Source organism: Apodemus sylvaticus, chromosome 11, assembly GCF_947179515.1.
Source record: "Apodemus sylvaticus chromosome 11, mApoSyl1.1, whole genome shotgun sequence".
NCBI lineage: Eukaryota > Metazoa > Chordata > Mammalia > Rodentia > Muridae > Apodemus > Apodemus sylvaticus.
In genome coordinates, this window is record NC_067482.1 from 104315852 (window position 1) to 104341413 (window position 25562).

Sequence of the window (25562 nt, forward strand, 5' to 3'; positions counted from 1 at the left end):
TTTGTTTAACTCTGTACCCCATTTTTTAATAGGGTTGTTCGGTTTTCTGGAGTCTAACTTCTTGAGTTCTTTATATATATTGGATATTAGCCCTCTATCTGATGTAGGATTGGTGAAGATCTTTTCCCAATTTGTTGGTTGCCGATCTGTCCTCTTGATGGTGTCCTTTGCCTTACAGAAACTCTGTAACGTTATGAGGTCCCATTTGTCAATTCTTGCTCTTAGAGCATACGCTATTGGTGTTCTGTTCAGAAACTTTCTCCCTGTACCGATGTCCTCAAGGGTCTTCCCCAGTTTCTTTTCTATTAGCTTCAGAGTGTCTGGTTTTATGTGGAGGTCCTTGATCCATTTGGATTTGAGCTTAGTACAAGGAGACAAGGATGGATCAATTCGCATTCTTCTGCATGCTGACCTCCAGTTGAACCAGCACCATTTGTTGAAAAGGCTATCTTTTTTCCATTGGATGTTTTCAGCCTCTTTGTCTGTGGCCATAGGTGTGTGGGTTCATTTCTGGATCTTCAATCCTGTTCCATTGATCCTCCTGCCTGTCACTGTACCAATACCATGCAGTTTTTAACACTATTGCTCTGTAGTATTGCTTGAGGTCAGGGATACTGATTCCCCCAGATTTTCTTTTGTTGCTGAGAATAGTTTTAGCTATCCTGGGTTTTTTGTTGTTCCAGATGAATTTGATAATTGCTCTTTCTAACTCTGTGAAGAATTGAGTTGGGATTTTGATGGGTATTGCATTGAATCTGTATAGTGCTTTAGGCAAAATGGCCATTTTAACTATATTGATTCTACCGATCCATGAGCATGGGAGGTTTTCCCATTTTTTGAGGTCTTCTTCCATTTCCTTCTTCAGAGTCTTGAAGTTCTTGTCATACAGATCTTTCACATGTTTGGTAAGAGTCACCCCAAGATACTTTATACTGTTTGTGGCTATTGTGAAGGGGGTCATTTCCCTAATTTCTTTCTCAGCCTGCTTATCCTTTGAGTATAGGAAGGCCACTGATTTGCTTGAGTTGATTTTATAACCTGCCACTTTGCTGAAGTTGTTTATCAGCTGTAGGAGCTCTCTAGTGGAGTTTTTTGGGTCACTTAGGTAGACTATCATGTCGTCTGCAAATAATGATAGTTTGACTTCCTCCTTTCCAATTTGTATCCCTTTGACCTCCTTATGTTGTCGAATTGCCCGAGCTAGTACCTCAAGTACAATATTGAAAAGATAAGGAGAAAGGGGGCAGCCTTGTCTGGTCCCTGATTTCAGTGGGATTGCTTCAAGTTTCTCTCCATTTAGTTTGATGCTGGCTACCGGTTTGCTGTATATTGCTTTTACTATGTTTAGGTATGGGCCTTGAATTCCTGTTCTCTCCAAGACTTTAAGCATGAAAGGATGCTGAATTTTGTCAAATGCTTTTTCAGCATCCAATGAAATGACCATGTGGTTTTGTTCTTTGAGTTTGTTTATGTAGTGGATTGTATTGATGGATTTCCGTATATTGAACCAACCCTGCATTCCCGGGATAAAGCCTACTTGATCATGGTGGATGATCGTTTTGATGTGTTCTTGGATTCGGTTGGCAAGAATTTTATTGAGTATTTTTGCATCGATGTTCATAAGGGAAATTGGTCTGAAGTTCTCTTTCTTTGTTGGATCTTTGTGTGGCTTTGGTATCAGCGTAATTGTGGCTTCGTAGAAGGAATTGGGTAGTGTTCCTTCTGTTTCTATTTTGTGGAATAGTTTGAAGAGTATTGGTGTTAACTCTTCTTTGAAGGTCTGGTAGAATTCTGCACTGAAACCATCTGGTCCTGTGCTTTTTTTGGTTGGAAGACTTTCTATGACTCCTTCTATTTCTTTAGGCTTTATGGGACTGTTCAGATGGTCTAGTTGGTCCTGATTTAATTTTGGTATTTGGTATCTGTCAAGGAAATTGTCCATTTCCTCCAGATTCTCCAGTTGTGTTGAGTACAGGCTCTTGTAGTAGGATCTGATGATTTTTTGGATTTCCTCAGTTTCCGTTGTTATGTCTCCCTTTTCATTTCTAAGTTTGTTAATTTGGATACTTTCTCTGTGCCCTTTGGTCAGTCTGGCTAAGGGTTTATCTATCTTGTTGATTTTCTCAAAGAACCAGCTCCTGGTTTTGTTGATTTTTTGTATGGTTCTCTTTGTTTCTACTTGATTGATTTCGGCCCTGAGTTTGATGATTTCCTGCCTTCTACTCCTCCTGGGTGAAATAGCTTCTTTTTGTTCTAGGGCTTTCAGGTGTGTCATTAAGTTGGTAATGTATGCTCTCTCCATTTTCTTTTTGGAGGCACTCAGGGCTATGAGTTTTCCTCTTAGCACTGCTTTCATTGTGTCCCATAGATTTGGGTATGTTGTGTTTTCATTTTCATTATGTTCTAAAAAGTCTTTAATTTCTTTCTTTATTTCTTCCTTGACCAAGGTATCATTGAGTAGAGTATTGTTCAGTTTCCACGTTTTTTATTGTTTTTTTTTATTCGATATATTTTTATTTACATTTCAAATGATTTCCCCTTTTCTGGCCCCCCACTCCCCGAAAGTCACATAAGCCCCCTGTCCTCCCACCTACCCCTTCCCACTTCCCTGTTCTGGTTTTGGCCTATACTGCTACACTGAGTCTTTCCAGAACCAGGGGCCACTCCTCCGTTCTTCTTGTACCTCATTTGATGTGTGGATTATGTTTTGGGTATTCCAGTTTTCCAGGCTAATATCCACTTATTAGTGAGCACATAGCATGATTGATCTTTTGAGACTGGGTTACCTCACTTAGTATGATCTCCAGCTCCATCCATTTGCCTGAGAATTTCATGAATTCATTGTGTCTAATGGCTGAGTAGTACTCCATTGTGTATATATACCACATTTTTGTATCCATTCCTCCGTTGAGGGACATCTGGGTTCTTTCCAGCTTCTGGCTATTATAAATAGGGCTGCTATGAACATAGTGGAGCATGTATCCTTATTACATGCTGGGGAATCATTATGGCATATATATATATATATATATATATATATATATATATATATATATATCTTTAAGTAAAGACAGTCCACAGAAATTAAGTCTGTTGATATTCTTCAGCATTAAATAACCTGCTATGTGTGGGAGCTCAGGAGAATGAATATTCTACACTGTAGTCAGAGTGGCTATAAACAAAAAATTAGATGAAGCTGCTTTTAGCATTTATAAGTCCTGGTGAGTGAAAAGAGACACTTGCCAGTTAACAGTCACTTCCTTGTGATCAAGGTGAGTTCGAGCTCAGCTTTCTTTTGTTTTGGGTAAAGAAAGGAAAACAATGTAGTGGAGTAGTTGGAGTGGTGGTACTAGTAGTATTTGGAGCTTTGCTTTCATTAAATTACTGTAACTCACCAAATATTTTTGTTAAATAATTATCTTCAGAAGCTAAATAAAGCAGACTCTTAGGAAGGAGCCGAGCATGTTTGTATGCTCAAAACCTTTTTTACGATACATCGATCCCAATGGAAATGTTAGTCAGTTTATCAAAGACACTCCAAATAAACGGTGGGAAAGTAGGAAGGAAATTGCAGGGTATGAGAAACATGATTTGCACAGAGTGGTTACAAAAAGAAAAGCCTCCGTTGCTGGCCAGGCCTCCTTTAGCAGTGCCAAGTGGCCCACGTCCTTGATCTCTGGCCAGCATGGACAGAGGGAACTTGCCACAGCTGAATCTAGCAGGGCTATATCTCTCAGGGCTGTTATCACTGCAAATGTTGGCAAATGTTCCTGACATAAAACAATAGGAATTCTGCTGTCATTTCTGCATTAGTAAGTTATAAAGCTCCAAAGAATCCCCAGTAGAAAAGTTTTCATCAAGTGCATTTGAGAAAATAATGAGGCATGAAAGGCAGCAGTAACTTCCCAGCAGGGTTGCTGCTCCAGGGCCTTGTACCTAGAAAGGTCACTTGGTGGTGGATTGGAAAATAGCATTGCAGTAATAGTGTTAATACATTTCAGAACAACAACAAAATCCTTAGTTAAAAGTTTAAAATCAGGTTCAAAGAATTACATGTCAAAGAAAATCCACTAGCTTATTGCCCAGTGAGCAGCGTACTATATTTGAGTATCCTTATCCTCTTCTCCTCTTTTTTTGGAAAGAATTGATCTTATTATTTCTACACCCAGCTAAGTGTAGTGGTCATCTCAGAACAACCTTACTATAAAATCAACTGCTTACCTTATGGCATTGCTTAGTGTAAGTGCAACAATTTAATTCCCCTTAAAATCACAGAAAAATTGAAAGGAAAATTACACAAAGTGCATTCTCTGCTTTAGATGGGAACAGGGGGCATAAATAATTCTTGTTCCTAGAGGCTCTTATTTTAAATGATTACTGACCCACTACCTTAAGGCACTTCCCTGGTCTCCAACAGTAATGATCTAACAAGCCTCTTCTCTGTCCTCAGCAAGCCTGTCCTGGTTTTATGCAGAAGTAATTGGTCATCTAGAAATAATACATTTTGTAATACTTTTAACCTGCTTTTCCAGAACTGTGACTTTCCTCCAACAGAAGACGCATGCATCAATTACTCCTAACAGTAAAATGTCTTAGGGAAATATGTATTTTAACCTACAAAAATGTATCTCTCTCAGAATATGATCAAATTGGTACTTCTCTTTTTTCAGTATTTTTTTATTCGATATATTTTTATTTACATTTCAAATGATTTTCCCCTTTTCTGGAGCCCCACTCCCCGAAAGTCACATAGCCCCCCCTTCCCTCCCCCTGTTCTCCCATCCACCCCTTCCCACTTCCCTGTTCTAGTTTTGCTCTATAATGCTATACTGAGTCTTTCCAGAACCAGGGGCCACTCCTCAATTCTTCTTGTACCTCATTTGATGTGAGGATTATGTTTTAGGTATTCCAATTTTCTAGGCTAATATCCACTTATTAGTGAGTGCATACTATGATTGATCTTTTGAGACTGGGTTACCTCACTTAGTATGATATTCTCTAGCTCCATCCATTTTTGTTTCTAATGACTGAATAGTACTCCATTGTGTAGATATACCACATTTTTTGCAGCCATTCTTCCGTTGAAGGATACCTGGGTTCTTTCCAGCTTCTGACTATTATAAATAGGGCTGCTATGAACATAGTAGAGCATGTATCCTTATTACATGGTGGGGAATCCTCTGGGTATATGCCCAGGAGTGGTATAGCAGGATCCTCTGGAAGTGATGTGCCCAGTTTTCTGAGGAACCTCCAGACTGATTTCCAGAGTGGTTGTATCAATTTGCAACCCCACCAGCAGTGGAGGAGTGTTCCTCTTTCTCCACATCCTTGCCAATACCTGCTGTCTCTTGAGTTTTTAATCTTAGCCATTCAGGTGTAAGGTGAAATCTCAGGGTTGTTTTGATTTGCATTTCCCTAATGACTAATGAAGTTGAGCATTTTTTAAGATGCTTCTCTGCCATCCGAAGTTCTTCAGGTAAAAATTCTTGTTTAGCTCTGTACCCCATTTTTAATAGGGTTATTTGGTTGTCTGGGGTCTAACTTCTTGAGTTCTTTATATATATTGGCTATTAGCCCTCTAGCTGATGTAGAGTTGGTGAAGATCTTTTCCCAATTAGTTGGTTGCCGATTTGTCCTCTTGATGGTGTCCTTTGCCTTACAGAAACTTTGTAGTTTTATGAGGTCCCATTTGTCAATTCTTGATCTTAGAGCATACACTATTGGTGTTCTGTTCAGGAACTTTCCCCCTGTACCGATGTCCTCAAGGGTCTTTCCCAGTTTCTTTTCTATTAGCTTCAGAGTGTCTGGCTTTATGTGGAGGTCCTTGATCCATTTGGAGTTGAGCTTAGTACGAGGAGATAAGGATGGATCAATTCTGCATTCTTCTGCATGCTGACCTCCAGCTGAACCAGCACCATTTGTTGAAAAGTCTATCTTTTTTCCATTGGATGTTTTCAGCTCCTTTGTCGAGGATCAAGTGGCCATAGGTGTGTGCATTCATTTCTGGATCTTCAATCCTTTTCCATTGATCTGCCTGCCTATCACTGTACCAAATTAGTACTTCTCATTTTGAGTTTCATAATAAAAAAGTTATGCATGCGTGTTGCTATTCCCATTTTACTTCTACTTTTGAGGCAGCGCTTAGAATAGGCTTGAACTTCCTCTGTAGCCCAGGCAAAACTAGAGATCCTCCTGCCTCAGCCCTCCAAGTAGCTATTGTTAATTATCATCGGTATATCCCTGATGAGTGAATGTATAACACTCTCTTGGGGAAGGCCCCGTGCCTCCTCATAAAGTGGTGGGTGACAGATACAAGGAAAAAGACAGAATGAGGCTTTTGCTGTAGCTGAAAGCAGCCAAAGGTGCTAGATAAGCATGAGAACTGTTAGCATCAATCTCAGGTGTATACTTGGGAAGCTCTGAAATTATTTTATAAACATTTAAAATATTTTTTCATTTGAAATACCTTCAACATAATGTATGATAATACCTTTTAAGAATAAAATAAAATTCAGTTTAAGAAAACCAAAGTGCAAATGACATGCAAATGAACCTCCATGTTTCACAAGCAACTGGAATTCTTTCCTAGACATTGATGAGTGCACCTCGGGGACCCACAACTGTAGAACGGACCAAGTGTGTATCAATGTACGTGGCTCCTTCACATGTCAGTGTCTTCCTGGGTATCAGAAGCGAGGTGAACAGTGTGTGGGTAAGTTCTTCAGTGCAATGTTAAGAATTTTGTCTTGGGAATCTTTCTGCATCAAAGCAAAGCCCTCCTACTTGATTGAAGAATGATATAACATTCTATTTATATATATTATATTTATATAACCATTTGCTAGAAGTTTTCAACTAGCAAAAGGAACTTTAAGGTTGAACCTGTCCTAAATATGATATAGTATATAGGATGTAGACTATATTAGTGTAAAGACTAAGTGAAAGCAAAACTCTGGTCTGGATGGAACAGTAAAGACAACTAAGAACTACATTTTAAGTTAGGAGTTGTGTCACTATCATACTTGTGATGGGGGCTTCATTTTCCACTGCACAGCAGAACATGGTGCATGTAACAGGTGCTGAGGTCAAATGTCCGCTCTACCACTAAATCATCTGAGTCCATGATTACTTAAGTGCTCTGTGTATTGCTTTGTTCATTTGTCCTGCTGAGATGGCACTAGTCCCAACTCAGGAGCTGGTCAAGAGTGGCAGTGCTCAGCAGATGTATGGTCTTGTGCCATTTGACTGACTGGGATCATAGGCATAAGTTAACAGACTCTAAAGTAGAGGTTCTCAACCTTCCTAATTCTGCAGCCCTTTAAGACACTTCCTCCTGCTGTGGTAAGTCCCAATCACAAAATTACTTTTTCTACTTCAAAACTGTAATTTTGCTACTGTCATGAATCATAATATAAATATCTGATATGAAAGATATTTGATATGCAACCACTAAACGGGTTGCAACTCACAGGTTGAGAACCACTAGTCTAAAGCCTCTTTACACTGCAAGTGTTTGCTGGTGTTTCAAGTGCAGAATGAAACACTATGCCTGAGGGGACTGAGAGGAAACCTCCCTGAGGTCTGAGGCCATGTCAGCTTGTGTCACTGTTACTGCCACAGTCCCCACACAGTATCCCGTACATGTGTGTCTCACCTGCATGCATTCTGAATGAATTGAGGAATACAGTTTGAGAAGGCCAGCTGGCATGCACTGAAGTAAAACAGCACTCTGGCTTAAGCAAGAGGCCCAGCAGAAGACATGAAACTGTGATTGGCTCCCTTTGCCCATCTGTTTACACACCCAAACTCTTACCACAGACCAGTGGAAAGGCCAGATTTTCTCTTAGGAACAAGTGAGAGTTTGGGGACAGGCAGCCAGCATCAATTTCCACCTGAGGAAGTGAGCTGTTGACACAAGTATGTCAGCACTTAGCTCCTCGTGGACCATAGCTCTCTAGCTGCCACAGGTTGTGTCTAGATGCTGGAATGGGTACCGAGACTTAAGAACAGGGTTTGTAATTCTGGAAGCTTTGATGCAGAAGAAAAGTGCTGGAAAATTCCACAGATGCCAGAGCTCTTTGGGTTAGCTAAGAAAATAAACACTGAAGGCATGACAGTACAGTAGCAACACAGCCCACTGCAGGGTAAACTAAGACAAAGTAACACATAGTGACAGTCATTATCAGAAAGTAGAAAAATAATTTCATATCTGATCATGTGTGTGCTGACTTTGCCCTTGCCTACAAAGGTAATTCCACTTTCCTTAGTAGAACATGAACGTACTTTCTCATCAGTTATATTGCACCAGCACAGCTACACAGTTTCTTCTCAGTGGTTATAAATTTGTGCATCTGTCTCCACAGATGCTTGCCAGAATAATGAGACACTCCTCTCCAAACCCTTAGTCCACTGTTACTTCAGAGTCACCTCCCCTAGAAGCCATGCTCTATCCAAATCTAATTAGTCTCTCCTTCCTCATCAAGTTAAGATGAAATAGAACTCTTTTAGAAGTTTCCAATTGGTTATAGTCTGATAACTTCGGTAAAAGCATCAGACTACATAAAAAATGATGTGTTGGTTTCAATTGCCATGGCTAAACATGCATTCTGAGTTTCAGTATGTCTTATGGACTGATCCATACTCCACGGACGACTGAAATCAACAGGCCATTGAGCATCTCGGTGCTCTGTCTGTCTCTTCTACTCCTTTCTATTACTGATCTTACAGAATAAGCTATTGGTATTCTGTTCAGGAAATTTTCCCCTGTGCCCATGTACTCAAGGCTCTTACCCAATTTCTTTTCTGTTAGTTTCAGTGTATCTGATTTCAAAATCCCAACTCAGTTCTTCAAAGAATTAGAAAAAGCAATTCTCAAATTCATCTGGAATAACAAAAAACCCCAGGATAGCTAAAACTATTCTCAACAGTAAAAGAAATTCTGGGGGAATCAGTATCCTGGACCTCAAGCAGTACGGCAGAGGAATAGTGTTAAAAACTGCATGGTATTGGTACAGTGACAGGCAGCTAGATCAATGGAATAGAACTGAAGACCCAGAAATGAACCCACACACCTATGGTCACTTGATCTTCGACAAAGGAGCTAAAACCATAGAGTGGAAAAAGGCCTTTTCAACAAAAGGTGCTTGTTCAACTGGCAGCTAGCAGGCAGAAGAATACAAACAAATCCATTCTTATCTCCTTGTACTAAGCTCAAGTCCAAGTAGATCAAGGACCTCCACATAAAACCAGGCAGACTGAAACTAATAGAAGAGAAACTGGGGAAGAGCCTTGAGTACATGGACACAGGGGAAAATTTCCTGAACAGAACACTAATAGTTTATGCTCCAAGATCAAGAATTGACAAATGGGACCTCATAAAATTACAAAGTTTCTGTAAGGCAAAGGACACAGAGTATAGTAATGATATTTTATTATGATTCTAAGAGGGTCCATCCCTGCAAGTTCTCAGCTGAGCACTTCATAGTTGGAAATATTTATCAGAGGACACAAGATGGAACACTTCACCCAACATCAGGACATTCTCAAAAGGTCACTTGTGTAGCATCCTTTTCTTTCATGATGTTCTTTCATTTGATGCTAACAAAACTTCTAAGATACACATGGCAAGCTTTCCTCTCACGCTCTGGACATCAAGCTATAAATGTTTAAACGGCAAAGCAACAGTCACCAGCTGATCCCACCCACATCTCTTCTCTCTTAACTAGGTACTGCATCACTCCATTCTCTTTCTCATTTTAATTGAGTTTTTGATGCACTAAGCAGATATCCTCATGTGTGTGTGGGACAGTCTCAATTACTCTTCTCTTTTTACATCTCAGCTCATTTATTCACTGCTAACCTGGGTGTGACAGTGGTATTTTTTTCTTAATGTCTTACTTTACTAATGAAAAATTATATTTAAAACACATATATCCTAATTTTAAGAGAAAGGCTAAACAAGAGAGACTGAGGGAGGGAGAGTGGAAGATTATTTCTAACTCAAGGTCTTCCTGAGATGTTTCTACATTATTTCTACTGAGAATTTCCTGAGACACAACTTGGTTCTGTTTTTGTTGTTGTTTGGGTTTTTGTTTGGTTTGTTTTTGCTGGTTTGCTTTGCTTTGTTTTGGTTTTGTTTTTTTCAAGACAGGTTTTCACTCACTATGTAGCTCTAGCTACCATAGAACTGAATTTGTAGACCAAGTTAGCCTCAAATTTACAGATACACACTCTTCATTCCCTCCCATGTACTAGAATAAAAGACATGTACCACTTATGCCCAGCTAACAACTTGATTCTGTGTGTGTGTGTGTGTTATCTACTTAGATATAGATGAATGCACAGTGCCTCCGTATTGCCACCAAAGATGTGTTAACACACCTGGTTCCTTCTACTGTCAGTGCAGTCCCGGGTTTCAGCTTGCAGCAAACAACTACACTTGTGTGGGTAAGTCCTACGAGAACTGTTATCCAGACGACCAGCTTCTGCCTCCAGGAAATGAAAGCCTTGTGCCACTATTTCTGGTAGTCAGTGCTCCTTTGTGAACGGGTTTTCATCAGCTTACCTTGGGGTCATAAAGTTGAAAAGACAATAGCTAATCTGTTTCTTAAAACACATTATATAGGAATGGAAAACATTTCTTTTAACCTTGGTAATAGTTCACTCTGGGTAGATTTAAAAAATGTGACTGTAGATCTCAAGATACATATACCTCAATTAGTCAGTAGTGTGATAGAGTGCTGAAGAGGTCAAAGGGTTGCTGGAAGTTCATATGTATAACTTTCCATGAACAGTGCACATGACCCTTATGTGGCTCTTCCCTTTCCAAGTGCAGAGTCGTGGATGATCCATTATTTTAAGACTGACAGAAGGAATCTAGTGCAGAAGGGAAAATGCCTTTTCAAAGTATTTTCTCTGTGTTGGAACATAGCAAGACTGTATGGGTCTCAGGCTTATGCTATAATTGTCAAAGAATTAAACAGAAAACATTTAAAAAGCAGTAAATAGCTCAGATAACCCTTTACAACTGTATGCTGAGAGACCATATCAGTCCAAATGTTTAATAATAATTATTTATGGAGTTCGCATTTTGAACCTGAACAATATAAGAAAATAGATGCTGGCTGGAATGCATGTTTATTGGAAACATTAAATTCTTTGTGGGTAGATTTATCAAACATCAAACTGTCATTCCTAGCAAATATATATCATGGTTATTCTAAAAGAGTTGTGTGATGGACCTTTGAAGTTGTTCCAACAACTGTGAAAGTGAGAAACTGAATGTATATTCTCCAGTGTGTTTGTCCAGCCAGGGAACACTTTATCATCAGTTGGTATAAGCACAAAGAACAAGGTTGAGCTTAAAAATGTCCAGCTCCACATGCACAGAGACACATGTAGATTTAAAACCTTTCCTTGCAGATATAAATGAATGTGATGCCAGCAACCAGTGTGCTCAGCAATGCTACAACATTCTTGGCTCATTCATCTGTCAGTGTAACCAAGGATATGAACTGAGCAGTGACAGGCTCAACTGTGAAGGTAACATGTTTTCTGAGTATCTTATAGCAAAGGTCAACTTATTTATGTCATCTTGCCTGGTCATGGTCTTCTTACCTGAACTTGTTCTTGAAATCTTATATCTGCAGTTCAGTGAAAAGCTTGGCTTTTGAGTCTGTTACTAGAAGAGATAAGATGCATCAAGTATCTGGAACACAAAGTGCAGCCTAGGAGTGTCTTTATTTTCAAAGTGTGCCTCTGTTGGGAGCTTATGAGAAATTGAGAATCTCAGACCCCAGCCAACATTTGTCAAGATAGAATCTGCACATTTTGGTTTATAAAGAGCTGAGAATGTGGTGATGACCAAAAGACCTGACCCCTGGCTCTGCTTTATCCCTGTGCTGTGTAACTTGAACACATGTTTAAAGAAGTCTGAATTGAAGTTTCCAATAAATAGAAAGGTAGACACTCAGTGGAGTGGGTGACCTTCACAGTCCAGTACATATGCTCATTCTGGGAAATTCTGCATGTTTAAGACATCACAAAGAGGATGCCATTACATTTGATGTTCATACCTCCTTCATGAGTCTGTCCACAATTATTTGGAATCACATAGGTTATAATCCATCCAAAAAAAAAATCTCAAACCATGCAATTGTGTTTGAAACCATAAGGGACCAGCTTGGGACTGCTGCCTCTGCCTTGCTTAGCAAACTATAAGATGGTCACTAATTTTGAAATGCAAGTGATTCTTCCCCCAAGAGGCCATATCATGCCAAGATGTCACCTCTGCAAAGCTGCACAGGGGTGGAACTTGAAGTTCAAAGTTCAGCAGAGCTCAGCAGAAGAGTCCCACCATTTCTAAACAGGCAAATACAAACTTGCTACCTGAGTAGGTCTGTAGAATCCAAAGGGGAGAGTGCCTGTCATGATCCCACTTACTCACCTGCTTAGCTTCAGTGAAAACTACTGTAAGAAAATCCGTGCAGGCTTGGAGGTAGAGAGGGGAGCAGATCCTGCTGCTGCACATAACCCCAAGATTTCAGACTGAGCCTTGTATTTCTTCTATTTTAGAGGTTTTACTATTTTGATACTCTTTAGCCTATAAAAATATGTATTACAAAGCAAGTGGCAGAAAAGTTTCTCAGCTCTCTGTCCATTCTTTTCTCTGGCTCTCTAGACATCGATGAATGCAGAACCTCAAGCTACCTATGCCAATATCAATGTGTGAATGAACCTGGGACGTTCTCATGTATGTGCCCACAGGGTTACCAAGTGGTGCGAAGCAGAACCTGTCAGGGTAAGCTCACTCTTCTCATTAGGTGAACATGCAGCTAGCCAGCCGGAATGTAAGTAGAGTTACAGGATTCAGACTTTCATTTTTCCACCTTGACTGCACAGTTTGAGCTCCTTATTCGCAAGGTAACAGATCCCATTTTGTGAAAGAGAGACTCAATGGCAACCTTGAATTTCTCCAAGCTTTAAAGTAACTTCCTTTCTAAAAAAAATGTGATTTAAATAAATTTTCTGTCTCATAATGTCTTAAAATCTATGGAACTATACCTCCAATAGTCTACCAAAAATCAGTTATAAAAATATTTTACTGAGGTTTGAGTTTAGACACCAATTTTAGACATACCTTCAACAACCCTCAAAGCCTCTGAAATATCCAACTTCTGAATTCTGTACACTTGGAGGGGCCTAGAGGGTCTTGCTATATAACTCAGGCTTGGCCTCAAATATGTAGTGTTCCAGCTTCTGCCTCCTAAGTGCTGAAATCACAGGCATATGTCATCACTCCCAGCCAAATAAGGCAGAATTTTAGGTGTCAAGGAAAAGAAAACTCTTCATGATAGACATTAAAATATGTTTGAACAAGTATTGATCTGAAAATGTCTAATGACATGGACCCAGTCTCAAATGCCCAGGTGGTCCTTACATCTTCATGTAGGAAGAAGAGAGAGTTCTCTACAGAATATGATTCAGATTCTGGAAGGAAGATGGCAAAATATACACCCTCCTCCCCTAACCTTCAATGATGTATTAATGGAAGAAAGATTGGCAAATAATTTTAAAAAAACATAGATAATCCCAGAAGATCTAATATCTTACACAAAACAGTGGAAAAAAGAAAACTATGAACTCAGTTACAGAAAACCTACTTGAATCTAACTTTACTGCGTTCTCGCTGTACAGCCTGAACAAATAATCAGACTTCTCTAAACCCTGGCTTTCCCCATTGGAAAGGGAAAGTGTGGCAATGAACCAAAAAAACACATGAAACGATTTACACAGTTCACAGTGTTTTGATGAAATCTACTTAGCAATGTAAATGAGCAATAGTAAATCTCTAGAGAGTCTTTTTTTACTTGGAATTAGAAAGACTATACATGAGGACAGGAAAGAACTTATTTTTAAAAGAACAAGACCAAGGGCATGTGGATTCTTAGAATAACATCACAGTTGCATGGAGGAAGTTATGAACTCAGAGGACATCCAAGACCTGGGATTTTATAGTAGATACACAGTCTCTAGCCAGTAGGTGTAAGCATAATCAGAATGTGATCGGGAGCACAATGAACATATTTTAATCTTTTCCAGGTTACTATAAACTCTGCAAATGTTAATTGTGGGAAAACATTGCATTCCAATGATCTCACTGAATCCTGATTGAGAAATATATATTACCATGCGGGAAATTATTAGCGGTCAAATAGTTTAACCAATTCCCCTGAAATCATTCAAGTAAATTTCTGTATTTCTAATCACTAGTGAATTTGATAGTCAGCAAAGACATATTTAAGTTAATGAATAATAGGATCTTATTTGCCTGAGCTACATCTTCAGAAATATTTTTGTTATAATTTAGGTTAAAAACAAGTATTAAAATTATAAGTTCATGGGTGTCATTATGTTGAAGATGCACAGAAGCAAAATATCTTTTATTCAAAAAGAATTGCCTTCTTTTAACATTTAAAGCAAATACTTTCCTTTATTGAAACCCTGCTCCAGCATCATTCATAAGAACGAAGCAAAATCAAACCTATTTGGATTTTTATCTTCTTCTGAGAAGTTCAGATGTTCTCATGACAATAAGCTCATAAAAATCAGAGCACCGTGCATTCGGATATCTAGAGAGGGGCAAAAGAAGATATACTTATCCACACAGACATACTGAATAATTTATAATGATTTATTGATTGTATGTATATGAGTACACTGTAGCTGTCTCAGACATGCTAAAAGAGGCATCAGATCCCATTATAGATTGTCGTGAGCCACCATGTGGTTGCTGGGAATTGAACTCAGGACCTCTGGAAGAGCAGTCTGTGCTCTTAACCACTGAGCCATCTCTTCAGCCCCGCCCCCCTCATATTGGATATTTTAATAATCTTTTGTTCCTGAAAAAATTTCCAGAATGATATAGCTGTTGTAGATCCTAAGTTACTGGAAGTACTACTGAGTAAGGTCATAGCCTCAGATTTCCTTTTGCCATTGTCTGTCTCCATATTATGAACCAATCTTAGTATTCCTTATAGCAGAACACCGCCTTCACTTTACAAAAAAGGTAAAACTATTTAGTGAACAGGTCAGTAGTGACTTCCATAGAATCTGTATTCTTTCTTTAACTGTAATCAGGCCAAGAAGATACTTTCTGTAACTCATTCTTAGAAACTGTGTAGCTTTTCCATTGTACTCCTGGATTCTAGAAAATTTTAGCCAGCTAAAGGTTAATAGAATTGCTTTCCTTCAAAGACAAGGCATAAAACTATTCTCAAGTGAGTCACCAATTAAAAAACATACGAGATGGTTTGAGTCCCCCCTCCAACCCACCAAGACATATATAGCAGAGGGCAGAGTTTTGCCATGTCTGGTCTTTGTATAAGAGGATGCACCTAATCCTGTAGATGCCCCAGGGTGGAGGGATACCTGGGGCGGCACCTTCTCAGAGGTGAAGGGGAGAGGGATGGAGGAAAGAACTGCACAAAGGGGACTGGGAGTTGGGGGGCAACATTTGGGATGTAAATAAATAAATTAATGAATACATTTATTAAAATTCTCACAATAGAGTTATTTCTGCCATTTTTGTGAACTTGAACTTATCCTCTATTTTTCCTCCACACTGAGACATCCTCTTCACCTCTCTTCACACAGCTTGTGTGAGAAACAACTGAATTAAGTTAATATCCATCAATGAAAAAATTCAGGAATAGCTATAGTAATCCTTCCACCAGGTGCTTATAAACTAGGGGAGTAAAAGTCATACAATGAAAACAGATTTTAATAATCTAATAATGAAAAAGCAATAAAGTAAAATAGAAAGTAACAAAGGTTGTAAATGGACTATATCAGGTATAAAAATTCAAAAGAGTTTATATCTCAGCACCTAGCCCATAGCTGAGTTGAAGTAGGACTAGGTAAATAACTTATAGAAAGATAATTAAAGGAATGAAAATATTCACTTGTAGGAAGGCATGATTCAGAGCTGGCTTCTATGAGACAAAATAGGAACTACTGCTTATATGGAAAGGAAGCTGTAATTATATAAGGATATGGACATTAAATATTGCTGCTATTAACATATAATACTGCTTGCTAGTTAAAAACCTTTTCTTCAGATGTCATCTGGGGATCCAATTAGTTGAATCTAGAATCATTCTCTGTCCAGCCTGGTCTAACCACCATCAGTCTCACCCCAAGACTCATTCCTCATCCGGCTGTTCAGTAGACACTGCCTTTTCCTTGTTTCCACTGTTGCTAGTCTCTTTTCCTTCGACACAGTCCTAAAATACCTCTGCTGACAGTTCATCTTTCCCTGCATCCTGTGGAGAGTGCCCACCCAGAGCCCTGCCTGCCCCTTGTCTGCTGTTACTAAAACTCTCTCCTGCCCTTCCTCCTTCCTTCTCTCTGTCACTCTCCCTCCCTCCCTCCCTCCCTTTCTTCCTCCCTCTTTCCAGGCTCCCAAAACAGTTGCTCTCTCCTGGGAAGCATTCCCCTCTTTATGCATGAGAAACCATGTAAACACCACTCTTGAAGCCCTACATGAGACGCCCCTCTTCTTTTCTGGTCCCTAATCCTCCACACATAATTAGCTGCACATCTGATCTATAGCCTTACCTCTTAATTACAGTTTACTCTGGAAGAAACTATTGCTGTATCTTTATTTTCAGCTAGGTTATCAGCTCCTTGGGACAGGAGATGAATTTCTGTTGGTGTTTTGTTTACTTTCACATAAGCAAAGTCAGTAGTTTGTGTTTGACTTTGAATTAAACAGTCAGACAACTAGTGAGAGCTAATGTACCGTCAACTGCCCTGTTCAGTGACTCAGTGACTAATATAAATGCAGTAAACTTAGGTTGCATCCAGTCTCGTGTCTAAGACCAAACTGAACAAACCAGGTGTGGTGGTATGCACATGTAACCTTAGATCTTAGGAAGCTAAGGCAGGAGAATTTTGAGCTCAAAGCCAGCTTTGATTACATAGTGACTTCTACTCCAGCCTGCTCTACATAGCAAGACCCTAACACCCACCCCAAACAAATAAAAATAAATTAAAGTAAGCTGACCACAGTCCAGATTTCCCCCAATGCATTTCCTTACAACCCAGAATCTGATACTTATACAATTTGCTAATGTCAGTAAACTCTAACTCATGACTGCAGATATAAATGAATGTGAGACCACCAATGAATGCCGAGAAGATGAGATGTGCTGGAATTACCATGGCGGCTTCCGCTGTTACCCACGAAACCCATGTCAAGAACCCTATGTTCTAACCTCAGAGAAGTAAGACACTAGAACCTCTAAACATAAGTATTTTCTGGTCCTCCCGAGCCAAACTTGTGACTGCTTCTGTGTTTGTCCCCACAGCCGATGTGTTTGCCCAGTCTCAAACAATATGTGCCGAGAGCTGCCCCAGTCTATACTCTACAAATACATGAGCATCCGCTCTGACAGGTCCGTGCCGTCAGACATCTTTCAGATACAGGCCACAACGATTTATGCAAACACCATCAATACTTTTCGGATTAAATCTGGAAATGAAAATGGAGAGTTCTACCTACGAGTAAGTATGCTTAGGTAACACTAGTGGTTGTAAAGGTGGCCATTTGCTGTGTGCACTCACATGGAGATTAAATTAAAACCTACAGAGTTTCATGTGTAAACACTGTGCTCTGCTGTCTGGAGTATATGTGGTAATACTATTAGATATTCAAAGAAGAGTGAGATTCTCAAATATTGAATAGTCTCCAAAAAGCCATCCCAATTCCAGGTCATAGCATCCAACAAAGCTATGTGCAACTCCCAAACACAAGCATAGCCCAAGCAGGTACTGCAAGCACAGGCTGTTCAATTGTGCAGATAAAATGTTCTGAAAGCTTTCCTTGTTTACATATTTATCCTGTCCCTTGATGTATTAACCTTCTTGCTCCACACCCATTTCTTTGTCAGAAAATTAGAAGTAATTAATTTCTGATGAGAAAAACTCAACACAAAATCAATTGCTTTTTTTTTTTTTCATAATAGAAAGCAACACATTATCTTACACAAAGGCTTCTCGGCCTTTTGGCTAAGATCAAGTGAAAGCAATACATTTCATTAACATACAATGTTTTAAACTTGAGCCATTCTAGGTAGAAGTTGTCTCTGCATGAGTTTTACACAATTCAGTAACTGCATGAGAACACAACAGGCCCATTTCAAAAGCGTCTTTAAAACTTTCTGTTTGAACTTTAATCCATTAAGAAAATGAAAACTTCCCAGACTATCCATCATGCAATTAGATGAAGTACAATTTGGTTTTTTCACTATAGTAAACATGATATTTTGAAATTTATTTTTATTTATATCTGCTTTTATTGGCTTGACTTTCATTTCTATTTTATAGAAAAATGTGTTGTTTAATATTTTCAGAGAAAATAATACAATTAAATTGATTGACATGAAAAAAATTTCTAAAATAATTGAAAGAGGAATTAAAAATATTTTATAATAAACTTAAAGATTCACATGGAAAATATTTCTGATAAAATTGAAGAAATATATAGAAAAACATGCAAAAATTGAAGTTTTTCATGAAAAATTATACAGATAAAATGGTAGACATAAAAACATTACTAAGTTACTTGAAAGAATAATTATAAACATTTTCTGATAAAATTGAATTTTTTTCTTTTTTTATTAGATATTTGCTTTATTTACATGTCAAATGTTAACCCCTTTCCATGTTACCCCACTGAAAACCCCCTATCTCATCTCCTCTTCCCCTGCTCACCTCCCCCCCCCCAATTTCCTGACTTGCATTCCCCTGTTCTGGGAAATTGAGCCTTCACAAGACCAATGGCCTCTCCTCTCATTGATGTCTGAAATGGTCATCTTCTGCTACATATGTAGTTGGAGCCATGGGTCCCTCCATGTGTACTCTTTGGTTGGGGGTTTAGTCCCTGTGAGCTCTGGGGGTACTGGTAGATACATATTATTGTTCCTCCTGCAGCACTGCAAACCTCTTCAGCTCCTTGGGTCCTCTGTCTAGCTGCTTCATGGGGGACCCTATTCTCATTCTATTGTTGGCTGTGAGCCATGGGTGTTTTGATCTACTTTCCAGACATCCCATCTTCATGAATAATAATGAACCATTACTAATTTGTTACAGTGTTAGGTAGTTTTAAATTGTTTGCAAATCAAATTAATTTATTTGTAATCAAAACAAAAATATTTAAAGATAGGCATAGATACACATGCCTGAAATCACAGCATTCATGAGACAGAGTCAGAAAGACTGTAAGATTAAGGCCAGACTGGGCTATCCAGAACGTGTGAGGCTAGTCTGAGGTTTTTTTTTTTTTTTTTTTTTTTTTTTTTTTTGAGAAAAATCTCACCTCAAATTAAGACTAAGAATAAGAAAAATAACTTAAAATAATATAAAGAGATGCTTTTAAAGTATTTGTCACACTGTCAAAATCAAGTCCTATGTGATCTCTGCACTGAGGCTCCGCCAGTAGACAGCATTCCCTGCCTAGGAATCAGTCAACAGGCACCAGCTGAGTGCCTACTGTGTCCTCAGCCCGGTGCTGGCTGCTTTGAGAAACCAAGAAAACATTCACTGCACAGTTCCTTCTTTCAAAGAACTTTTTACTGTACCATTTTACCCTGGGTCAATTTACTGATTAATTCTCTGGCCTAAGTAGAGGCCACTCTTATGGATAAGATCACTCAGGACGAGTATAGATGGCTCACATTGCTCAGAAGAGGACCTAAACTAAAGGAAAGCTAAGTCACGAAGACTTTTCACCTGATCTGAGGCCTACTGATCATCTCACTCACCATTGTGCTCAGCACCTACCCCTCTGCCACCAACTCCCAAACCTCAGCCATGGCCTAAAGTTTGTTTAGGAATCCTCATTTCTGAATGTTCTCAGTCCCATTCTGAACTGTCACCAGCACCTCACTTCTCCAGCCGCAACCCCAATAGATCCACATACATTTCTTACCAAGCTTGTAAGCACAGGTTGACGCTACTGTTTAGTGTCCTCTCCCAGATGGGTGCCTAGTACGTACAACAATGCTGTTGTGCTTCTTGTATGTTTTTATTCCTCTCTTCAGCCCTTGTTCTCAAATGTCCCCATATTTAGTAAGCCTTATACCCTACATTTTTAGTAGGTGAATCACTTCCTGCTTTGATACTAGCCAGCATAAATTTCCTGTTCTACCCTTGAAAATGTACCTCTGTATTCTCCATCTGGTTTGTTTCCAGTGATATTTTATAGCTGTAAGTCAAGACCAACCCAGCACCACGTACTTTTCATTCTGTCTCCTCTGGAACCCTATTCCATTTGTTTCTCCCTCTAGATGTTATACCATCTCTTTTCTTCCTTGGAAGGCTAGGTGTGTTTCCTCACCTTTTGCCATTTCTTTGTCTCTTTTTTATTGGATAGTTTCTTTGTTTACATTTCAAATGTTATCCCTTTTCCCAGATTTTTGCCTCCCAGAAACCCCCTATCCCATCCTTCCTCCCCCTGCTTCTATGAGGGTGCTCCTCCTCCTATCCTACTCCCACCTCCCTACCCTCAATTCCCCTACTCTGCAGCATCTATCAAGCCTCCATAGGACCAAGGTCCTCTCCTCCCATTGATGCCTGACAAAGCAATCCTCTGCTGCATATGCAGCTGGAGCCATGTGTACTCCTTGGTTGGTGGCTTAGTCCCTGAGAGCTCTGGAGGGGGGGGAGGGTCTGGTTGGTTGATATTGTTGTTCCTCCTATTGGGCTCCAAACCCCTTCAGCTCCTTCAGTCCTTTCTCTAACCTCTCCACTGGGGACCTCATGCTCAATTTAATGGTTGACTGTGAGCATCTGCCTCTGTGTTTGCAAGGCTCTGTCAGGCCCTTCAGGAGACAGCCACGTCAGGCTGCTTTCAGCGGGCATTTCCTGGCATCCACAATCGTGCCAGGGTTTGGTGACGGTACATGGGAAGAATTCCCAGGTGGGACAGTCTCTGGATGGCCTTTCCTTCAGTCTCTGCTCTACACTTTATCTCCATATTTACTCCTGTGAATATTTTGTTCCCCTTCTAGAAGAACCGAAGCACCCACACTTTGGTCTTTGTTCTTCTTGAGCTTCAGAGCTTCATGTAGTCTGTGAATTGTATCTTGGGTATTCTGGACTTTAGGGCTAATATCCGCTTACCAATAAGTATATACCATGTGTGTTCTTTTGTGATTGGGTTACCTCACTCAGGATGATATTTTCTAGTTCCATCCATTTGTCTAAGAATTTCATGGATCCATCATTTTTAATATCAGAGTAGTACTCCATTGTGTAAATATATCACATATTCTTTATTCATTGCTCTGTTGAAGGACATTTGGATTCTTTCCAGCTTCTGGCTATTATAAATAAGGCTGCTATGAACATAATGAAGCATGTGCCCTTGTTATATATTGGAACGTTTTATAGGAATGTGACCAGAAGAGGTTTAGCTGGGTCCTCAGGAAGTACTATGTTCAATTTACCTCCAAACTGATTTCGAAAGTGGTTGTGCCAACTTGCATGTTTCTTTGTCACTAGGTTTAAATACTTAAGTTTCTGTTGGAGAAAAGTCATTAATGACAATCATAATGTTAAATCCAAGGACACTTTTCAATTTCAATATTTCATTTTCCTTTGCTTTGCTGGAAACTGCTGTCCATTTACATGTTTTTCACTTAAGCATCTATTTCTTCTCTACTTTTTTTTTCTAGTTTTTAAATTATTTATCTTTATGTATATATTTTTATGAGTATATGAACACATGTTGTCTAGGTGCAGGGGCCCGGTGAGGGTGTCAGGTCTCCAGGAGTTGGAGTTACAGGCAGTTGTGAGTAGGTTCTGGGATCTGAACTCCATTCTTTATGTTAGAGTGTTGATTTAATTATTTAAATAAATCTCAGTGCGCAGTTTCTTCCTGCCTTTGACCATTTATGCTCCCCAGATGAAAGATACACACACAGCCTTATATTTTAAAATGCCTTAAGTGGCACAATAGCTGGGCAACTGCCTGACCTCCATGCTGTTAGAATCGACTTTCCCACCAATAACTCCAACTTACTACTTATTAATTTCTATATTCTGTCTTGGCTGCTCTTAACTCCAGTTATGTCGCTCTCTGGGCCACATTCTTTTGGCCCTTTCCATGGTGGCTCTCCATGTCCCTCTTGCACGTTCTTCTTCTGCCATGGCAGCTCTCTCTCCTGTACCCTTCCATTGCAGCTTATTTCTCTCTCCTTTGCCCTCCTCACAGCCCCAATCCTGGGAAACATAAACCCTGTCCATGTCTCTTCTCCCCAGTTATCAGCTGCTGACATCTTTATTTACTAATCATAATTAATAGGCGCTAGGGGTCCCTCAGTGTCATATCTGTGACTCTCTCAAGCAGTTTGGGGGGAATATAAATTAACACTGGAATACAAGAAACATTAGACCAACCTGCTACATTATAGCAACACTGAGCTTAACCACCAGGGCATCTCTCTTGCCCTAGCTTCATTTTCCATTTCTCTCCTCCGTCCATTCCTTTAATGCCATCCTCTTCCAGGCTCTGTAATCTGTCTTAGTTTAATGTGAGTCCCTTGTAATGATAGCTAAATTTTAATCTATGCTTCTATCCTTTGTGTCCAAATTCATTCATTCACTTACTGACCCTTCCAAAACAACTCCCTCACCCTTCAATGCTCACTCCATGTCCAGTTTTGAACACATTAATTTCCAGAGTTTCTCTTGCTCCCTGATGATTCTAAGGCAGAGGTTCTCAATGTTCCTAATGCTGCAACCCTTTAATAGAGTTCTTCACGTTTTTGTGACAACCCAACCATAAAATTATTTTTATTACTACTTCAATACTGTAATCTCCCTAGTGTTATGAATCATTATGTAAACACCTGTGTTTCCAATGGTTATAAGGGACCCCCATGAAGTGGTTTTTCATACACAAAAGGATTGTAAGCCACAGGATGAGAACCTCTGCTCTAAGGAATATTTGTTTCCTCATTGTTTCAGGAATATGTATATATGTATGTATGTATGTATATATTCCTTTGTGCTCATACTGTGTATATCCAGATAACAAAAAATTTGTCACGTTCTATTTAAATTAACTACTTACCTGTCTGTCTATTTTTTGTTTGTTTGTAACAGGGTCTCTCTGTGTAGCTCTGACTGTTCTGGGACTCATCTAGGTAGACCAGGCTGGTCTTGAACTCTGCATGCCTCTGCCTCTGGGATTCAAGGCATGTTCTACCATGCCTGACTATTTACTGACTCCCTATTCACCAGAATGTAAACAAATGCTCAACATTAACAAAATAACAAATGACTACTTTCTTTACCAATTTCAATATTATCACATTCTCATGTGAACTCTTTTGAGAGACTGGAATTATTCAATCCATGAGTAGAGAAATGTTAATAACAAAGAAAAATATTTAAAATGCTAACACATGTTAACAAGAAATGTGGGGAAAATAAGAATTTTAAAAGCAAGCCCTTGCCTTAGAGCTAGTGCAGATTGGGTAGGGAAAAGATGAAAGTTAAAAGCAGGCAGGGAATAAACAGCACTTCCTTAACCTATTATTTTCCCCTGATAATCACAGGAGGTATGTTAATGACAACAACAACAACAATAGAAACTCTAACCCATGAAAAATCATTGTACTAACCCTTCTTTTCTTATTATTTTAGCAAACAAGCCCTGTGAGTGCAATGTTGGTGCTTGTGAAGACTCTATCAGGACCAAGAGAATACATCGTGGACCTGGAGATGCTGACAGTCAGTAGTATAGGGACCTTCCGCACAAGCTCTGTGTTAAGATTGACAATAATAGTGGGACCATTTTCATTTTAACCTTTTATTCATATAAAGCCAACCATAATCATTTAAATCAACCAAAGAATATCATTACCTTAAAACTCTGTTTTATTTATAGCTATGTCCAGTACATCTATATTCAAGCACTTAGACTAGGGTAGGAGTTGGGCATTTAATCCATAAGAGTCAATGTTTATCTTTATCACTGTGTGTAAATTAAACATTAACCCAGCATTCTTTTTTAAGAGAACTAAGCATATATTGTCTAGTGAAACTTGGATTCTTTCCTACAAAAATGGGACCAAGCAATGATACTGTTCTGTGGTGTATAGAGAAATATACACCTCCACAGACCATCTCATGAGGATTAGCAATGATACTGTTCTGTGGTGTATAGAGAAATATACACCTCCACAGACCATCTCGTGAGGATTGGCCATCTTAACATGAAGAGCAAGAAGGAGGGTTTGTTTTTAACTGCTTTGTAAGAAAATGGGGAAAAATCAATAAAGATATATTTCTTTAGAAAATGAGAATCTGCCATGTTCGTCTTGGTCTGTATTTTAATGAAACGTTTAAAGGTCCTTGTTTCTTGTTTAGCAGGAAATTAATATTGTACAGTATGTTAGTTTCTAAATGGCATCTTAAACCTTGTCAGAAATTTTACCCACAATTCCAAAAAAAATCAAATTTTATCCCCAAAAATTTTATTCTCAAAATTTTGAGAAGTCTATTTGAAATAGTAGAGAAAATAGCTTCTTTCAAAACCATTTTGGAATTCTGCAAAGGAGCAAGTTAAGTGCAGATAATAGAATCCCTGAAGCAAGAAATGCATTTGCCCTAGAGAGCACAAGGAGGGAGAGGCGTTTCCCTGGCAACACTCCGTGTCTAAGCCTGACTCCTAACAAGCCTCTAGCTTGTCAGCAAGAATATGACCCTTGTTCTTGCACTCAGAGAGGGAGAAAAAGGGGGCTTTTTACTCTTAGAATTTACATTATTCTTCCTGATCAATTCTACAAAAATATTTGATGTCTTGCTTGTTTAAAATAACTGCTTCTCTTTGATGTATCATATTTTAAATAAAAATAAATATTCTTTTGTTTATTATACATATATGTCACATATATACATATATGTCACAAAGATGCACAAAGACTATTAAAATCAACCCCCCCACACAAATATGTACAACCAATATTTTCTTACATCTTATTTAAAAGCACAAATAAATGAGATTGTCACAAGTATTCTTGCTACTGCAAACAAATGCCTTTTGGAATTTATCAGTTGTGCAAGAATTGTTAAAAAGAAACCTCAGTGAGGAACAAAATACCACTTCCTTGACTGTAGGAATGGGGTGAGCTTTGTAAGTTTCAGGACAAAAATAGAGGAGAGAGACCCTGCTGAGTAACCACACCTGCCCTCACCTGCTACACAGACTATACAGTCCACATGACCTCAACTTTACATTTAATCTATCTAAATTTCCCTGCCTGCAGAAAAATCCTTTGAATCAGAGCTTAATACAAGAACACTTAAGAAAATGGTGATCTACCATGTTTGTTTTGGCCTTTACTGTAATGATCAGTTTGAAGGCAGATGTTTTGGCAAAGCATCAAATCACCATGTGCAGCATGCTGGTTTCTATAGGCATTTTAAACTTTGCAAATATTTCAGCCAAAGCCTAAGCCCTTTTCCATCTTAAAAAGACAGTCTCGTTTCTA

At 39.0% G+C, this 25562-nt stretch overlaps 1 protein-coding gene across 1 annotated transcript in view; it reads left to right on the plus strand.

Annotated features, from left to right (window-relative positions):
* Efemp1 (EGF containing fibulin extracellular matrix protein 1) overlaps positions 1 to 24374 on the plus strand; it is a 67939-nt gene extending 43565 nt beyond the window's left edge. The window contains exons 5-11 of the mRNA XM_052199173.1: positions 6590 to 6712; positions 10327 to 10446; positions 11422 to 11541; positions 12680 to 12799; positions 17162 to 17285; positions 17370 to 17565; positions 23713 to 24374. Coding sequence (XP_052055133.1) covers positions 6590 to 6712; positions 10327 to 10446; positions 11422 to 11541; positions 12680 to 12799; positions 17162 to 17285; positions 17370 to 17565; positions 23713 to 23874 — 965 coding nt within the window. The 3' untranslated portion in view covers positions 23875 to 24374. The remainder of the gene's footprint in view (positions 1 to 6589; positions 6713 to 10326; positions 10447 to 11421; positions 11542 to 12679; positions 12800 to 17161; positions 17286 to 17369; positions 17566 to 23712) is intronic.
* Positions 24375 to 25562: the final 1188 nt, after the last annotated feature.